This window comes from Aphanomyces invadans (genome assembly GCF_000520115.1).
Source record: "Aphanomyces invadans strain NJM9701 unplaced genomic scaffold supercont1.15, whole genome shotgun sequence".
In the NCBI taxonomy this organism is placed as follows: Eukaryota; Oomycota; class Saprolegniomycetes; order Saprolegniales; family Verrucalvaceae; genus Aphanomyces; species Aphanomyces invadans.
In genome coordinates this window covers 1,055,429-1,070,765 of record NW_008580160.1, presented here as the reverse complement: position 1 = coordinate 1,070,765, position 15,337 = coordinate 1,055,429, and the positions used below count along the sequence as shown (strand labels likewise).

The following is a 15,337-nucleotide window of genomic DNA, read 5'->3' as shown; positions in this document are numbered from 1 at the left end:
GACTTGGCTTTCATGGTCATGTCTAGCGCGCGCGACGTTGCGGCCGTGGACATTAACATGGGATGCCCCAAGCATTTCTCAGTGCAAGGCGGGATGGGCATTGCTCTCATGGGAAAACCTGATGTGGCTGCGGATGTACGTCATGAATACAATCCGTCACATCATGACGTGGCATCGGTTATGTCCATCCCCATCGTCAGATCGTGAAGACGCTCCAGCGCAACCTCAACATCCCTGTGTCGTGCAAGATTCGCATCAAGTCGACACCACAAGAAACTGTACGTTTGTTCCAACTTTTACTTGGCCGGCATGCCAATAACTTCGGTCGTGTGTGGCGTTAGATCGATTTCGCCAAGGCGATGGGTACATCTCGCAACCCAGTCGCTGTTGGTCCGAGTTGACGCTAACCAAAGCTCGTGGCATTGTGATGTAGAGCTGTCGGGGGCGGCGGCTATCGGCATCCATGCCAGGTGAGTTTGTCCGAAATGTCCTGAAGGTGTGACGAACTCGTCGACGGCAGAGAAGCGCATGAACGACCGATGGACGACGCCCACTGGGACGCCCTACCACTGATTCCGTCGGCGTTGTCGGTTCCCGTTCTGGCGAATGGCGATATTTGGACTCAAGCAGACGTTGCTCGCGTACGTCAGGAAACCGGGTGCCAGTCCGTGCTCATTGCGCGCGGCGCCTTAAGCAATGCGTCGTGTTTCCGAGCGGCGGGAATGGTGCCGTACCAAGAGGTAGCGCGCATGTCTGTCCACGATGTGGCTCCAGTGTGCTGGTAGAACGTTGAATCGTACCTCAAACTTGCGGCGGACACAGACAATGTGTTCCAAAACACCAAGTACAACATCAGCCGCATGTTGCCAGCGAAAGACGTGACCGCAGCCGTCAACGTACACGACCCTCCATGCACGTTGGCTTTCTCTCGACCTGACTTGTAGGTCGCTTCAATCGCTGACACCAAATCGAACGCGGAAATGTTTGGGCTGTTTGGCCTGCGAGCGTACTACGAGACAACACAAGCTGCGTTTGAAGCCAAAGCGACCGCCGCTGCCCTCCTGCGCCCGACCTACGCCCCGGACAGAGCCTATGACGACAGCCACATCACGAATCGTTCACTGTACTGTGATCCGTGTGGTGTCCAGCTTCTCAGTGCCCAGGACGTTGCCCTCCACGAAAAGGGCAAGCGACACAAGAAAAAGCTGCGCGCGATTGCGAGCCAAACGATTGCAACGGCGCTTGCTGGGTTGGACAACACGACCAACGATGGTGGCAACCATGACGACAATGCCGACGACGAACGTGAGAATCCGGCTGCAAAGCGGGTCAAGCACACCACCGCAGGCACTCCGTATGATGCAGCGGACAATGCATGACCCTACGAGCGTCGAGTTGACCTCGACCAAGACGACTCTGTCGCTGTTTTCTCCATCCAGGCGACTAAATCATCAAAACGATCCCTGTTCAAGTGCACTTGTACATGATGCGCAACCATTCTCGCCCAAACCGGGATGCACCACCGTGGCAAATGCGGTCGAGTTGCGTGAGACTTTACCAGGCGTGGGTCGGCAGCGTCGAACGACCTTCTCTGAAATGACGTCAGCGCCGCGCCGTCTTGAATAGGACAGTGTATCGATCCCGGCGTTGCCCACCGCGTTGGCGCACGTCAAACGATGCAAACTTGTGCGTCTGGCTGGTCCAGATGTGAAAACAGAAGCGTACGTGACCGGCGGCACATGAGGACGTCGACGCAGCTGTACGATGTCGGAAGGGGTGCAGGGACACCGCCACGGCAGTTCTACTCTCGGCATGCTGCCTCCAGCGCAAAACGTTTGCAAGGCGTCCATTGCGGCGCTTGAAGCGGGCTACGAATATAAACTTGCTCGTCATTTCTCGTTGACGGTGTTTTTTATACTACTGTAATGGCAAGAAGACTATTTTACTACTTTCCGTCGTCGGCATGTCACGCCTAGACATGAACATGCAAGGTGACAGCATGCAGCCGATGAACGTAGTCAAGGCAGCCCGAGGCGGTAAGTGTGGGGTGGGTCATGTCGTCGAGACCAAGCATTTGCTGGTTCGAATCCTCTCGTGTCCGCTCCGGGATGGCAAGTTGCGCCGAATGGTTGTCCCTTGTCGCCCGTGGCACACACTACCCGGCAATCACGTCGCGATCCGGCTGACAGTCATGCGTTTGGTGGGCTTGGCTCGCGGTCGCTCGTTTACGTGTACGTTCGAGTCCTTCGCACACGCCTTTCGTTGGCTTTGCTCGTCTAACACAAAGTGTTCTCAGCATCGTGCGACGACTCGCCGCACGATTGTTCCAACAGTGTGGGTTTGCCCATGCAGTGCATGGGTGCATGCTTCCCATGTCGTCTTGAATGGCAGACACATATAGCTCGCGACAACAGCGACATGAACGAGCGAGACAACGACGCCCCGAACCCCTTGAGGGGGTTTGTGCTGAAGTTCATTTGTGGCGCAGCAGTTGGCACCGCATCTGCTTACGCCGTTATGAGAGCAGCACTTGTCCTTGAAGGAGTTGTCTTGTGCGTCCACGTACGTTGCTGCCTGCCGAAGCTCGCTTTCACTTGGTGGAATAGGTCGCATCCGTTGTGAGGATCCTTGTGCTGCAGTGGCACATGGCTGAGACCGACTTGACGGTCAAGTACATCGCCGACGATCGCATTCAGTGGCGCAAGCTTCGACACGATGCGATGGAAGCTCTTGGCATGAACGAGTCGTCGAACCTCTTCCGCGCATGTGAAAAAATTCTCGCGCTGCACGAGTGGCTCACGGCCAACTTGTATTCCAGTACGTTTGTCCGACATAACTACCAGGGCCGTCCCAACCACCACCTTTTTTCCAGTGGAGTTTGCCGCGGGCGTGATGTTATCGGACCATTGGATGTGATGGTCAACCCTTCGCGGGCCCTCATTTTCAGCAACCCGCCAGCGTTCCAACGACGCCTTTGTCCTGCAACTGCGTCGACGTGCCGTTAATGCGACCCACAGCAATAGCACGACATGCCCCGTCAACCTCTTGAGAGAGTCGTTTAGGCCCTAAATTGTGCGCTCCAATTCGAGTCGGCACGTGGAAGTGTATTTACGCGTGGTGTTTGGCCACGATCGATACGTTTGCCTGACCATCGATCGCGTTGGTTGTTTCGTTGTGGGGCGCAGGAACATCGCGAACGAACGTCATCAACTTTGAAATGTGTGGTCTCGTCCGATCTGCATTCATTCCGTGGAGGGATTGCTCCACCGTGCTCGGCACTTCAAACAGCGCCAAGCACGGTCAGTGAGGAAGGTGCGAGGTCGCCAAGCTGCCAAGCAATGGAAGAGGTCGATCTGTTGATGGCATCGAGCGCTTTTGGGCAGCATCAGGACAACATGACAGGCCAACACGTCCGTATTTCCCCCCTGTTCTTCTTCATTCCAGATCCAAGGACAGCAGGTTCCATACGACTGGGTGCTTCGGCACCTGGAACATGCTGCGATGCACAATTTGAAGGCTCGCAGGGATGTGCTGCCACTTGGCCCTGCTTAGGAGGAAATGGGCTCAACATTCTCGATCGAGTCGCACCACTGGCATGTTGAGCAAGTTGCTCGTGTGTCCGCTTGCGTGATGTGTCGTGCACGTCGAACACATACACAGGTGGCGCACAGGATCCTTGACGAACATTCAAGAAGTCGTGGTGCATCGCCTGGCGAGTGTTCCTTTGGTCTTGTGGCCAGGACGATTTTGCAGGGCCTTGTCCGATGCGGGATTCACTTGAATTTCGCCCGGCCTGGTGTCGATGCAAATCCTCACCTCTCTCGCTCTTGCGTGGTGGGCAAACGTTGGTGTGGCGACGACGTTGGTGGCATGTAATGTGCCTCCGATCAACGGTACTCTGTGCGTACAAGATGAGCGAGGCGACGGCATGCCCTCCACCAACGCGAGCTCGATTCGAGCCCCCTCGTCCGATCACATGTATGGGTTGATGTCACCCATGACGGCCCAAAGTAACTGCACACGCGATGTAGCGATGTCTCGTTCCAGTCGATTCAGTCCATCCAAGGCAACTGGACCCTGCTCAGTCCAATCACGCCCATGACATTGTACTGCGCATCAAGGCATCATGCATGGGGCTCGCTCACTGTTGGGAATAGAAACTTGAGCCACAATGCCCTGCCGTCAATTGGCAGCGGGGGAATTCTGCGGTTGCCATCCTCCATAACAACGTTGTGCGTCCTGTCACTGGCACGTTCACACGTCGCTGACTGCAGTATCCCCCTGGTGTAGAGACTTGAGCTACAATATGCTAGAGACCTTGGACAGCGTCGACTGGGGCCACTTTGCCAACCTCTCGACTCTGTACTAGCGCAATCGTCGCGTACGCCCACCGAGACCTTACAGGTAATTCTCGTAGCATCCTCAAGGGCAACCAGATCCGTTCGATGAAGGCGCCACTGTTCCCACGCTCGCTGGTTCAGTTGTACGTGAATGACCGCACCACCACGACCTCCGGTCCCATGCCATGGACGTAGAGATCTATCGGACAACCCCCTCGTGGACGTCGAGCTCAGTCGTGATACCTACCTTCAACTGACCAACGTGACTGTCTTGATGCGCACGACAAGGCAAGTCGGCGATGGAACGTTCCCCAAGCGAATTTGTCCAGGGTCTGACCTCCGTTTTCTCGGCTCGAATTGCGTCTGCGTCGTGGCCCCACCGTCGACTCCACACCCCGTCGTCGGTACGACCCCCTTGCCATCAGAATTGGTGGTGATGGATGGAAGTGTAGAATGGCTGAGCAAGTACGGCGTGCTTGTCTTGGGCGCAACAATTGTAGTGTTCTTCGCGGTCAAGCGCGGCAACGACATAGCCCCTGCCCATCTCGTTCGCGACACCTTTATGGAATCAAGTTGCGACGAATCGACGACCTTTCATTTCGTCGGGATGTCTGCAGTCACAGACTTTGCCGACAACAGGACGTCCAGTCAACCAAGTCACAGCTTGCAGTATGTAGCAGCACCTTAATTTACAATGATCAAACACGCCCTCTGCAGAACTTTCACGGTGTGCAGCCAGTGCGAGAAATCGTCACGATGGATTTGTCCCGACGCCGCGACTCCATCCCGACCGGCAATCCCCGGCCGCCCAAGCCACGTGGCAATCTCTCCAGCACCTTTCGCCCCGTTTCAGCCGTATTATGGGCATCATCGCGTGGCATGCATGAGACCATGCTGGAATTCCGTTGTTTGCAAATTGGGATGGCCATTGCCAGAATTGCGCGGCCGATTCGAAGCCCATCGAATCACGTGCTTTGATGGCGCTCACGATTTTGTACGAAACTTCAACTCGTCAGTCACATGAAACACAGCATGTATCGTTTGCATTCGATCCAAGTGGATACGAATGACTGGATGACACCACTTCATTTGGATTGCGTCGATAAGCTCCGCAAGGTTGACAAATACGGAGGAGACGCTGGAGGGATTGCTGTTCACGAATGAGGTAGTCGAAATAGAGGCTCGAACGACAACTCGCAAGACGAGAAAGGATTCACATACGTGCGCAAGGATGGAGATGTCGTGATTCTTGTTCGTACTTGCACCACCGTGAAGGAAAACTCACGTTGAGGCAAGTCAAATGGGGTCGGCATCTTGTCAAGAACGCAAATATATCATACAAGCGAGGTCCACCGAAAGAGAATCTATCGCCTGGGTAACGTGTCCATCGCAGTACATCAGCGCTTGCACCTTGGCCAAAGCTCACACACTTTGGCCACGACGAGCTCAATCCTTCGTTGGTACACGCACAGCTAGCTATTACGTATACAGATTCGTGTGAGGTATGACCCGGTCGTTGAGTGTTTCAGTCGAGTCGCAGTCATTACTGAAAGAGCTAGACTCCGTCCTAGCGCTAGAACGCAAGGCTGAAGGCCTTGGTTGGCGGCATTGCACACATCGGACGTGAATGGCGCGGCCCTGCCTGGTCGAGTAAGCCAACCCCCAGTCATCGTGCAGACAGGGAGGGATATCCATGGAAGTTTCGTTTATGTCCGGACTTAATTGGCCATGATCACGCCGATTGTCATGGCATAACCAGTGAAGTGGACATCCAGGCGGTGGACAGGCCATGGAGAGAAGGACTCGCCAGCTCACTTTTCATCATGGCTCCAACAACGCAAGCGGACCTTCACGTGCCGATGGTCGATGCAACCACAACGAGCGCCGAGATTGGCGCTGCAAGCTTTGTCTGGACGCTGGTGTGGAAAAATTTTCTGCTCAAGCGCAAGCACCCGATCAAGTGGGCACTGGAACTTCTCCTGCCCGTGGCCCTCATTGTTGTACTCGGTTCGTTGAAAACGCTTCTCCCGGACATTGCGATTCCCGATGGATGGGCCAACGACGCCACTCTGGACAACAAGACTGGCACGGGCTATAGCCTGTGGGATACGACGTCGTCGGGGACGTCTGGGGCAGTCCCGCGGTTCGTCGCGACGGAAACCACCATGTCGGCGTACTTGATGCAGCTGGCATTTCGATCGTACGACGAGCGTCTGCGCACGGCGGAACGAACTGCCATCGAAAACGCAACGTGCGGGGAGTCCGCGTGGGCGGGCAACATCAGCTCCACCGACATGCACGCGTGGCCCGCACTCTGTCGTCCGTTCATAGTCCCCCACAAGATTGCCATCGTCCCCGACTCCCCATTCACCCGACACTACTTTCTCAAGACGTTGGCCACTTGGTATCCTCGCGTCCCGTTGTCGACGAGTGTGGTCGTACCAGCCCTGGCCGACTCGGTCGTGTTTTTCGACTCGAATGCTGCCCTTGATGCCTACATCGCAGGTACAGCACTCTACGCTTCTATTCCCGTGCAGTTGCGCTCTAACCAACTCCCCCAGGTGCACATTACGGTCAATCGTTCGACGCTCCAGTGATTGATGCGGCGATTGTGTTCACGACGACCCCTTTGACGTTCGGTGTTGCGGGCAATCTTGAGTACACGCTGCGACTGAATGCTACACTGGGCCGCAGCAATGCGGTGGGCGACGTGCCCCGTACGGTCGATGGCGCCGTGGACCCTCTCCAACGAGCGCTGGACTTGGCTCCATACACTCGGTACGCCACGTCGGGCTTCTTGACGCTGCAGACACTGGTCACGCGCTTTGCTACTTGCGTTCCGGACTGGACAAACGGTCAAACGACAGGCCAGTGCACTGTGCAGCAAGCCACGGCCGTTGATTCCCCGGTGACGGCCAAGTCGTTGGTGGAGCAGCAACTTCCCCACGACCAGACGCTAAACAAGTTGCTGGTCAAGGCCGCCGATTTTCTCAACCAACCTCGCGTGGACCTGGCGAAACTGGACTCTACAACTACGGCCTTGTTGGCACGCCCCCTCCGCCAACTTCCTCAAGCCACGGGGGGGGCCACCGTGTTTCCGTTTCCCATCGAGCACTACACATCGTCGCCGTTTTACAAGGCGGTGCAAAACTTCTTTGGCCTGCTCTTTGTCATCTCGTACTTGCAATGCCTGTCGTCCATTCTCGTGGCGCTCATTTCGGAAAAGGAATCAAAGAACCGGGAGCTGCTCAAGATCCTCGGCATCCCCGATGTTGCCATTGTGTGCAGTTGGTACGTCACGTATGCCATCGTGTTGGTCGTCGCCGCGCTGCTCCAAACGGTCGCCGCCCGCGCCATCCTCTTCACAAATGCCAACGTCCTCCTTCTCTTTGTCTTCTTTCTCCTCTTTGCATGGAGCTTGATGGCGTACGGGTACATGGTCAGCGCAATTTTCTCCAAGTCGCGCACGGGGACGTACATAGGGATCATTGGGTTCTTCGTCATGTACTTGATCACGTCTGGATTCAACGCCACGTCGGCCCAGTCGGCGAAGCAACTCGCATGTCTGCTTCCCCCCGTCGCCCTCGTGTTTGGGGTGGAGAGTTTGGCTATTTCGGAATCTGCTGGAGTCGGCATCACGCTCGGCAACGCGACCATCCCTATCCGCAACTTCCCGTTCGCATCCGCGCTGGTGTTCTTGGCCGTTGACATCGTCCTGTATACGTTGCTGGGGTTGTACTTGGAAAAAGTCGTGCCAAACGAGTACGGGACGACAGAACCTTGGTACTTTTTCTGCTCTCCTGCGTACTGGACCACCAAATCCCACGCGAAAGTGGTCACCCAGCCGTCCGTCGTCGAAACCAACGCGGTCGCGCTGAATGTGCTACATCACGACGCGATTGAGGCCGTCGGCATGGAGCTCAAGCAGCAAGAAGTGTCCGGCGACGCGCTTCAGATTCGAAACCTGTCCAAGGTGTTTCGAATCCCAGGCGGCACCAAGACGGCCGTGAACGGCCTCAACTTGACCATGTACAAGAACCAAATCACGTGTTTGCTCGGCCACAACGGAGCCGGGAAAACCACCCTCCTTTCCATGCTGACCGGCATGATTCCCATCTCGGCCGGCGACGCCACGATCCACGGCCTGTCGCTGACCAATGACATGGACGCGATCCGCCGGTCCATGGGCATTTGTCCGCAGCACGACGTGTTGTACCCGGAACTGACTGTGCACGAGCACTTGATCTTTTACGGCAAAGTCAAAGGGTTTCGTGGCCAAATCCTCCTGGATCAAGTGGAGGCGTCGATTGCCGAAGTCGGGCTGACAGAGAAGCGCCATGTGAAGTCGAGCGACCTCTCGGGCGGGATGAAACGCAAGTTGTCGCTCGCAATTGCGTTGCTGGGAGACAGTCAGCTCGTGTTTTTGGATGAGCCGACGTCTGGAATGGACCCGTACAGCCGACGAAGCAGTTGGTAAGGCAAGGACATTGCAACGACGATGCTGACCAAAAAATGTATAGGGAAATCATCATGAACAATCGGTCGAACCGCATAGTGGTGCTCACGACGCATTTCATGGACGAAGCCGACATCCTGGGCGACCGCATTGCGATCATGGCCGAAGGCGAGTTGCGTTGCTGCGGGTCGTCGCTGTTTTTGAAGAATCGGTACGGCGCGGGGTACAACTTTTCCCTCGTCAAGGCGGACTCGTGCGACACGAACGAGTTGGTGGCGTTTGTCAATAGCCGCGTGGGTGGTCGGGCCAAGATTCTGAGCAACGTTGGCACTGAAATCGCTTTCCAGCTCCCCTTGGACTGCTCTCCTTTGTTTGGTGCGATGTTCGCTGACCTTGACGAGCAAATGGAGTTGCTGGGTGTGGTCTCGTACGGCATCTCGGTCACGACGATGGAGGAAGTGTTCATCAAAGTGGCGGAGCTCGGCGACGAGTCGCAGCAGCACACTCTGGCGCACAAACAACCCAAGTCTGCGTCGCCAGTGTCGCCCCCGCACAGTGGGTTCAACCTGCTCACGGAACGTACTTCCGGCACGTTTAGGACGCACTTTGCGGCTCTTTGGAAGAAGCGATATCGCATCGCCAAGCGCGATCGTCGGGTGGCGCTGTTTGGCATGGTATTGCCAATTCTCTTCCTCGTTCTCGGCATTGCCTTGCTCAAGACGAGTACGCTCAACAAGAACGAGCCCAAAATGGCCTTGTCCGTGGCAGATTACCCCAGGGGAAATCAAACCCCCATTCCGTTCTCGTGTCAGTCGGATTGGCTGTGCGATGCTGTCCCTCAATATGCCGGCGCCGCGCCGTACGATTTGCAGCTGCCGATGACGCCACTCCCGAGTCCATCCAACGTCTTTGGTATTCAGTACACCGCTCTCACGCCCACCATGGACACGTGCCTCCGCGCCAGCTCCGAGCTCTGGACGCGCGGATTCAAATCAAGCATCACTGGCCAGTATGGTGGACTCGTGCTGTTCGGGTCGGCTGCGTCCCGCTTGTTTGGGTACAACGTTGCCGTGAACACAACTGCCAAACATAGCGCCGCCGTCCACAAGGCCATTGCGGACGAAGCGCTGTACCGAGCGGTCGTGAATCGTCCTGACGTAACATTGAAGGTGTCGACGCATCCGCTGCCTTTGACGGACACGAGCAAGGTGCTGTTTTCCGCCATGGTGGGGTACTTGTCGTCGTTCTTTGCTATCCTTGCGTTCGCAATCTACACGGCGTCTGTGGTGCCGCATTTGGTCAAGGAGAAGCACGCCATGTCGAATGCAAAGCATCAACAGTTGATTTCGGGTGTGAGCTTGACGGCATTTTGGCTCGCCAACTTTGCCTGGGACTTGGCCATGTTCGCCGTCCCGTGCGCTTCGGGCCTCGCCGCCATCTACTTGTTTGACATCTCGGCTTTCTCTGGTCGCGACTGCGCCAGCTGCACGGACACGCCGTTCGCTGCGCTAGTCGTACTGTTTGTCCTCCTTGGTGGCGCTCTCATCGCGTTTTGCTACATCGTGTCGTTCGCGCTCAACGATCCTGCGTCGTCCCAAGTCTACATCATCATGGTTCAAATGTTCGTCGGCCTCATGCTCACCATCGTGTCGCTCGTGCTGGACATTGTCGAATCGACGCGGGCGACCAACAAGGCGCTCAAGTTCATTTGGCGGCTCTCGCCCCTCTTTTGTATCGGGAACGGCCTCAACGCCGTCAGCTCGAGAACTATTCAAATCAGCCGAGGACTGGACCCTCGCGCATCTGCATTCAGCACTGACGTCATGGGTTGGGACATTATCTACTTGGGCATCGAGGCCATCGTGTTCCCCATCGCGGCCATCGCGATCGATCACATGCGCATGGTTCCCTCCCTTCATCGCCCAACCAAGGACGGTCCGACGACAGACGGTCAAGATGCCCAGCTCATCCAGGACGAGGACGTGGCGGCGGAAGAACGGCGCGTCGCGCGGGGAGCTGCCGATTCGGAAGCCATTGTCCTGCGGCAACTGCGCAAGGTGTACGATGGTGGCAAAGTCGGCGTCGCTTCCGTGTCGCTGGGGTTGCCCAAGGGCGAATGCTTTGGCTACCTCGGCATCAACGGCGCCGGCAAGACCACCACCATGAAGATGCTCACTGGAGACATCGTGGCATCGTCCGGGTCGGCGACGCTGGGCGGGTTTGACATTTTGTCGCAGCAACTGGACGTTCGCCGACTCATCGGGTACTGCCCGCAGTTTGACGCGCTGATCGATTTATTGACGGTTCGCGAACACTTGGAACTGTTTGCGTGCATCAAAGGCATTCCGTCAAACCTTGTGCACGACACGGTCGTGGGGCTCATGGACCAAATGAACTTGAACGACTTTGAGCACAAACTGGCGGGGACGCTCAGCGGCGGCAACAAGCGCAAGTTGTCGGTGGCGATTGCCATGATCGGGTCGCCGCCCATCATCTTTTTGGACGAACCGTCCACGGGCATGGATCCTGTGTCGCGTCGGTTCATGTGGGACGTGATCGCCGACATTTCCACACGCAGCAAGGAGTCGACAATTCTCCTGACGACCCACAGCATGGAAGAGTGCGAAGCACTGTGTACTCGCGTCGGGATCATGGTTGGCGGCGGCCTTCGTTGCCTCGGTAGCATTCAGCACTTGAAGCACCGCTTCGGCGACGGTCTCTCCCTGCATGTTAAAGCTTCACCCATCACTCAAGCCGACATTGCCCCAATTCTAACCACGCACTTTGCCGCCACATCAGTCCTCCACCGGGACGACCTGGCCAGCGTTTGCGCTGCACTCGGTCGACCAGGGCGGGTGGATGCGGTCAGCATGGGCCATCCGACGGGGTATGTGGTGGAGGATGCGCTGGCGACGAACGGGTTCGTGCGAACACACGACTTTTGCGCGTGGTGGCTCGGCGAAGACAACTACGACTTGCTCAAGCGCTACCTCGAGACTGTCTTCGGCGTCGAGAATGTCCAGCTCGTGGAGCGCCAACACGATGTCAGTCGCTTCAAGCTGCTTGGCCACAAGGACCGCGTCGCCCTCTCGCACGTGTTCCCTCTGATCGAGCGCGCCAAGCGAGATCTGCACATCCAAGACTACACGGTGTCGCAGACGACGCTGGAGCAAATCTTCAACGGCTTTGCTGCCCAACAAACTCAAGAAAAGGGGGTCGCCAGAGGGCTCGAAGTGGTCGAGCCCACGTCTGCCACGCTCGACGATCGTTACCGCGCCCACACCACTTGATCTTGCTGCACATCGAGACCTCCTTGACCCGATAATTCCATGGCTATTTTTCGACGTTTTTCTTCCGAGCAACTCAAATGACAGCATCAGTTTTGGCCCCAGTACGATTCATTGCCCGCTGCTGGCAATGCCTGGTATTCTGGTTGCATTGGCAGAAGTGTGGACGGCATGCTGATTGCCTGGACAAGGTCACGCCAGAGTGACAAAGGCTGGAAAGGGCAGTGGCCGCTTGGAAGTTGTTCTGGGGGGGCAAGCGCCCAGGAACCAAAGTAGATGTTATGGTCTGGCTGAAAAGATCGCGACGGAACTGCTCCTATTACGAATTAGCTCCAAGCCTGGAAGCAGTTGACATGCCATATCGCTGTGGCAGGTCGCGATCCAATAGCTACACGATCCATGTCCATCATGCAGATGCGTTTTAGGACGGTAGGAGTGACGAACCGAAGATGTCGCGGGGTTTGCAGATGGACCTAGTGTTGTTGCGGATGGGGGATGGAATGTGAACGCGGTCGAGTACGCCGACCGTTTGTGCGACGACAGCTGCGCTTCATTGATTTCTTTGTTGAGCCATGTAATGACTGCAGCGCAAAGCAGTGAGGATGACGCGCTGTGGACAACGGCATACCTTGCTGGTTGGACGCGAGAAGCTTGTTGCTTTCGTCCAGTTTCTGCGCCAAGTCGTCGTTCTTGCTTTGAACGAGCGCAATTTGATCGTCACGCAGGAGTAATTCGTTCTTCAGCGCCTTGAGTTGATGCATGAGTTGGTCTCGCTGGTGTTCCTTCTCCTGGACAATCTGCACACACACCCATGAGCAACAATCAAAGCAACGTTGCGGAGGCGCTCTGACCAGGTCTTGCTGTTTCAAAATCTTGGACTTCATGCGCAACTTGGCCTTCATCGCTTGGTTTTCGCTGTGCATTTGTTCGATGATTTGATTGCCCTGCCCAAGAGGTGTCATGGCCTCCAAGACGTCGGTTCTGCCGCACCTTGTTGATCTCCGAGATGCTCAGTTCGAGCTTTTGCTGCATTGTACTGTTGTTGGCCTTGTACATCGTCAGTGTTTCTTCGATCTCGAGCTGCTCGACAAACAATTCCCCAGTCAGTCTGAGCGGCCCCACGCAACCGACGGCACACCTTGTGATTCGACGACGCTTGCAGCAGCTCTGTGGATTTCTGGATCACGTCTTCTTTGTCGGCGACCTACGCGACAGTGGACGTTTTCGCTCATCGTCACGACTAATGGAACAGCACACGAACTTGTTGCTGGAGAGCAGCGATCCGCAGGTCGCTCTGGTTGAGCAATTTTTCCTAGTGGTAAGGATGTCAGCGTAGTTTGAACTGTGCTTGGCTGCATCGACGGTCATTTCGGGTGATCGCGCCACACCTTGGTAAACACGTCGTGATCGAGCGCCTTGTTTTGGTCTTTCAGCGCTTGTAGCTCGTCGGCATGTTGTTGATTGGACTTTTCGAGCTGTGCAACGTGGAGCTCGAGTTGCTCGAGTTTGATTTCGTGTTGGTACTTGGTCTTTTGGAGAGATTGAATCGTTGCTTGGCTCTCGGCAAGGTTTCGCTGGAGTTGCTCAATCTAGACGTCGAATTCGAGTGAGGATGAAGCACATTTCGTGCGAGAGCAATCGACCTCGTCCTTGGACGATATCCGGAGGCTTTCCAACTTGGCCGAGTACATCCGCTCGGTCTCATGGAGCGTCGCAAGTGCCGCTTCTTTCTACGAAGCACAACGTAATTTGGACGCCGGAGATCCACGGTACAGGAGTCGGCACCTGCGCCGTCATCTCGTCCGAATACGCCATCTTGGCCTGCCCCAATTGCTCACTATGTTGCTGTGCGGCATGGTCTACTTGGGTTTTCAGCTCCGACTCGGACTTCTTGGCGGCGTTCAAGTCGCTGGTCGTGGTTGCCAAGTCTTGCTGCAGCCGTCGTTTCTCGTGCTAATGGCATCAAATTGTCAGCTGTCGGCCGCGCCTGCATTCAACCCACCCACCGTGGTTTGACGCAATCGAGCGGCCAGATATAGCTTCACCTCGGCATCGTCCCCAGGAGTAAACTGCAGGGACAAATGTGTTAGCCGCTTGAACGCGTTCGTCTCGACGATGCTGAATGTGCTGTGACCGGCCGTGTCGTGCGTGTTGAGTACGGCCAAGTAGCTCAAAGGCGCCTGGCCCTCAGGTCGGTGATTTGACGACGACTCATGGAGGATCGTTGGTTTAGCCAAGCAACATGTCAAGAGATCCATGAAATTGGTCGCAAACTTGGGGAAATCCACAAGGAGGCGTTGTTGGTGTTTCAGGTCGTGGAACTCTTCTTCCGACACGCTCCAAACATACAGGAAGAACGTTTCGAGTTCTTCGTCGTCCGTGACTTCGATCCGCAGCACGCGCTCCTTTTGGTTGCTGTTCAACGTCTATCAAGTCGGGCGAGTTCAGGTTCACGTGTGTCGGAACCTCCACGACGACGGTGCCTCGCGGATAACGTACCCGCTGGCCATTGAGCATGCGCACGGTGAGGAACGTATGACGGTCGTCGCGCTCGGGTTGCTGTACGAGAACTCTCACTTTCCCATCGAACAGTGGCGCTTCCCGATCGAACTCGTCCATCACGGCGTCTGCTCTCACAGCGCTCTCGAATTTGAATTTCACCGGCAAAACCGAGAAGTTGGCCACGTGATTGGTCAATTTATCGTTGGGAAATTCAAAATAGCCAATCCATGTTCGTTGATTTTTACGCCTCCCATTCAGCGAGGACCTCTCAAGCAGTCGATGCCGCAGTAGCGGTGGCCCACTGTCACCAGCGCATTGGCTTGGTTCATGACACCACCGCAATGAAGACTCCGTGATTATGGCCTCAATGAGCGAACATCAGCTGCATTCTTGGTACTGTCAATTCCGACCAACGTGGGTACTTGACGTGGTGGTGCAATGGTCGCTGTCACATGCATGGCGAATCCAGGCAAGGGGATGGGGGCGACACCCGACAACGGCAGTGGGTGCGCTATACGCACAATAGATTCGAAGGGCATTTGCATGGAGGACGATACAAATCATGGACGTGCATGCAGTCTCGATGGTTCGAAGGCGAGACCTGGACGTAGACACACAAAGACATGATACCAAGACACGGAGAGGGAGAGCGATGCGGTATTCTCGACTCGTTTCACGCACGCCAATTGCTCGCAGAATCGTCGCGCTAACGTGGCGAACCAGTGATCTGCACCTTTTGTGGTAAACTTCAT

At 55.9% G+C, this 15,337-nt stretch overlaps 6 protein-coding genes across 7 annotated transcripts in view; 4 read left to right on the top strand and 2 right to left on the bottom strand.

Annotated features, from left to right (window-relative positions):
- Positions 1 to 1,733, top strand: part of H310_07876 — a 5,224-nt gene extending 3,491 nt beyond the window's left edge. Inside the window, exons 4-10 of one of the 2 annotated variants that reach the window (XM_008873388.1) lie at positions 27 to 135; positions 201 to 278; positions 342 to 363; positions 434 to 470; positions 521 to 740; positions 786 to 896; positions 945 to 1,733. In XM_008873388.1, coding sequence (XP_008871610.1) covers positions 27 to 135; positions 201 to 278; positions 342 to 363; positions 434 to 470; positions 521 to 740; positions 786 to 896; positions 945 to 1,379 — 1,012 coding nt within the window. In that variant the 3' untranslated portion in view covers positions 1,380 to 1,733. Of the gene's footprint in view, positions 1 to 26; positions 136 to 200; positions 279 to 341; positions 364 to 433; positions 471 to 520; positions 741 to 785 lie in introns of both variants that reach the window. The other variant, XM_008873389.1, reaches the window with a different exon arrangement.
- Positions 1,384 to 1,909, bottom strand: H310_07875 (hypothetical protein). The gene has a single exon (XM_008873387.1). It carries the CDS (start codon positions 1,848 to 1,850, stop codon positions 1,452 to 1,454), a length of 399 nt encoding a protein of 132 aa, XP_008871609.1. The 5' UTR covers positions 1,851 to 1,909; the 3' UTR covers positions 1,384 to 1,451.
- Positions 1,910 to 1,954: 45 nt separating this feature from the next.
- On the top strand, positions 1,955 to 3,150 carry H310_07874 (hypothetical protein). The gene is made up of 4 exons (XM_008873386.1): positions 1,955 to 2,231; positions 2,297 to 2,562; positions 2,607 to 2,817; positions 2,873 to 3,150. The coding sequence occupies exons 1-4, from the start codon at positions 1,964 to 1,966 to the stop codon at positions 2,914 to 2,916; spliced, it is 789 nt and encodes a 262-aa protein (XP_008871608.1). The 5' UTR covers positions 1,955 to 1,963; the 3' UTR covers positions 2,917 to 3,150.
- A 778-nt stretch (positions 3,151 to 3,928) lies between these two features.
- H310_07873 (hypothetical protein) lies at positions 3,929 to 5,028 on the top strand (the record flags this gene model as incomplete). Its single annotated transcript, XM_008873385.1, has 7 exons — positions 3,929 to 3,978; positions 4,032 to 4,106; positions 4,158 to 4,232; positions 4,291 to 4,362; positions 4,418 to 4,483; positions 4,536 to 4,744; positions 4,793 to 5,028. 7 exons carry the CDS (start codon positions 3,929 to 3,931, stop codon positions 5,026 to 5,028), a joined length of 783 nt encoding a protein of 260 aa, XP_008871607.1.
- A 1,135-nt stretch (positions 5,029 to 6,163) lies between these two features.
- On the top strand, positions 6,164 to 12,086 carry H310_07872 (hypothetical protein; the record flags this gene model as incomplete). Its single annotated transcript, XM_008873384.1, has 3 exons — positions 6,164 to 6,845; positions 6,902 to 8,813; positions 8,861 to 12,086. 3 exons carry the CDS (start codon positions 6,164 to 6,166, stop codon positions 12,084 to 12,086), a joined length of 5,820 nt encoding a protein of 1,939 aa, XP_008871606.1.
- Positions 12,087 to 12,365: 279 nt separating this feature from the next.
- On the bottom strand, positions 12,366 to 14,729 carry H310_07871 (hypothetical protein). Its single transcript, XM_008873383.1, has 12 exons — positions 14,583 to 14,729; positions 14,090 to 14,509; positions 13,869 to 14,036; positions 13,727 to 13,813; positions 13,472 to 13,672; positions 13,345 to 13,395; positions 13,222 to 13,287; positions 13,074 to 13,163; positions 12,935 to 13,027; positions 12,712 to 12,880; positions 12,528 to 12,664; positions 12,366 to 12,471 (listed from the first exon to the last, which is right to left on the bottom strand). The coding sequence occupies exons 1-12, from the start codon at positions 14,700 to 14,702 to the stop codon at positions 12,403 to 12,405; spliced, it is 1,671 nt and encodes a 556-aa protein (XP_008871605.1). The 5' UTR covers positions 14,703 to 14,729; the 3' UTR covers positions 12,366 to 12,402.
- Between the last annotated feature and the right edge of the window lie 608 nt (positions 14,730 to 15,337).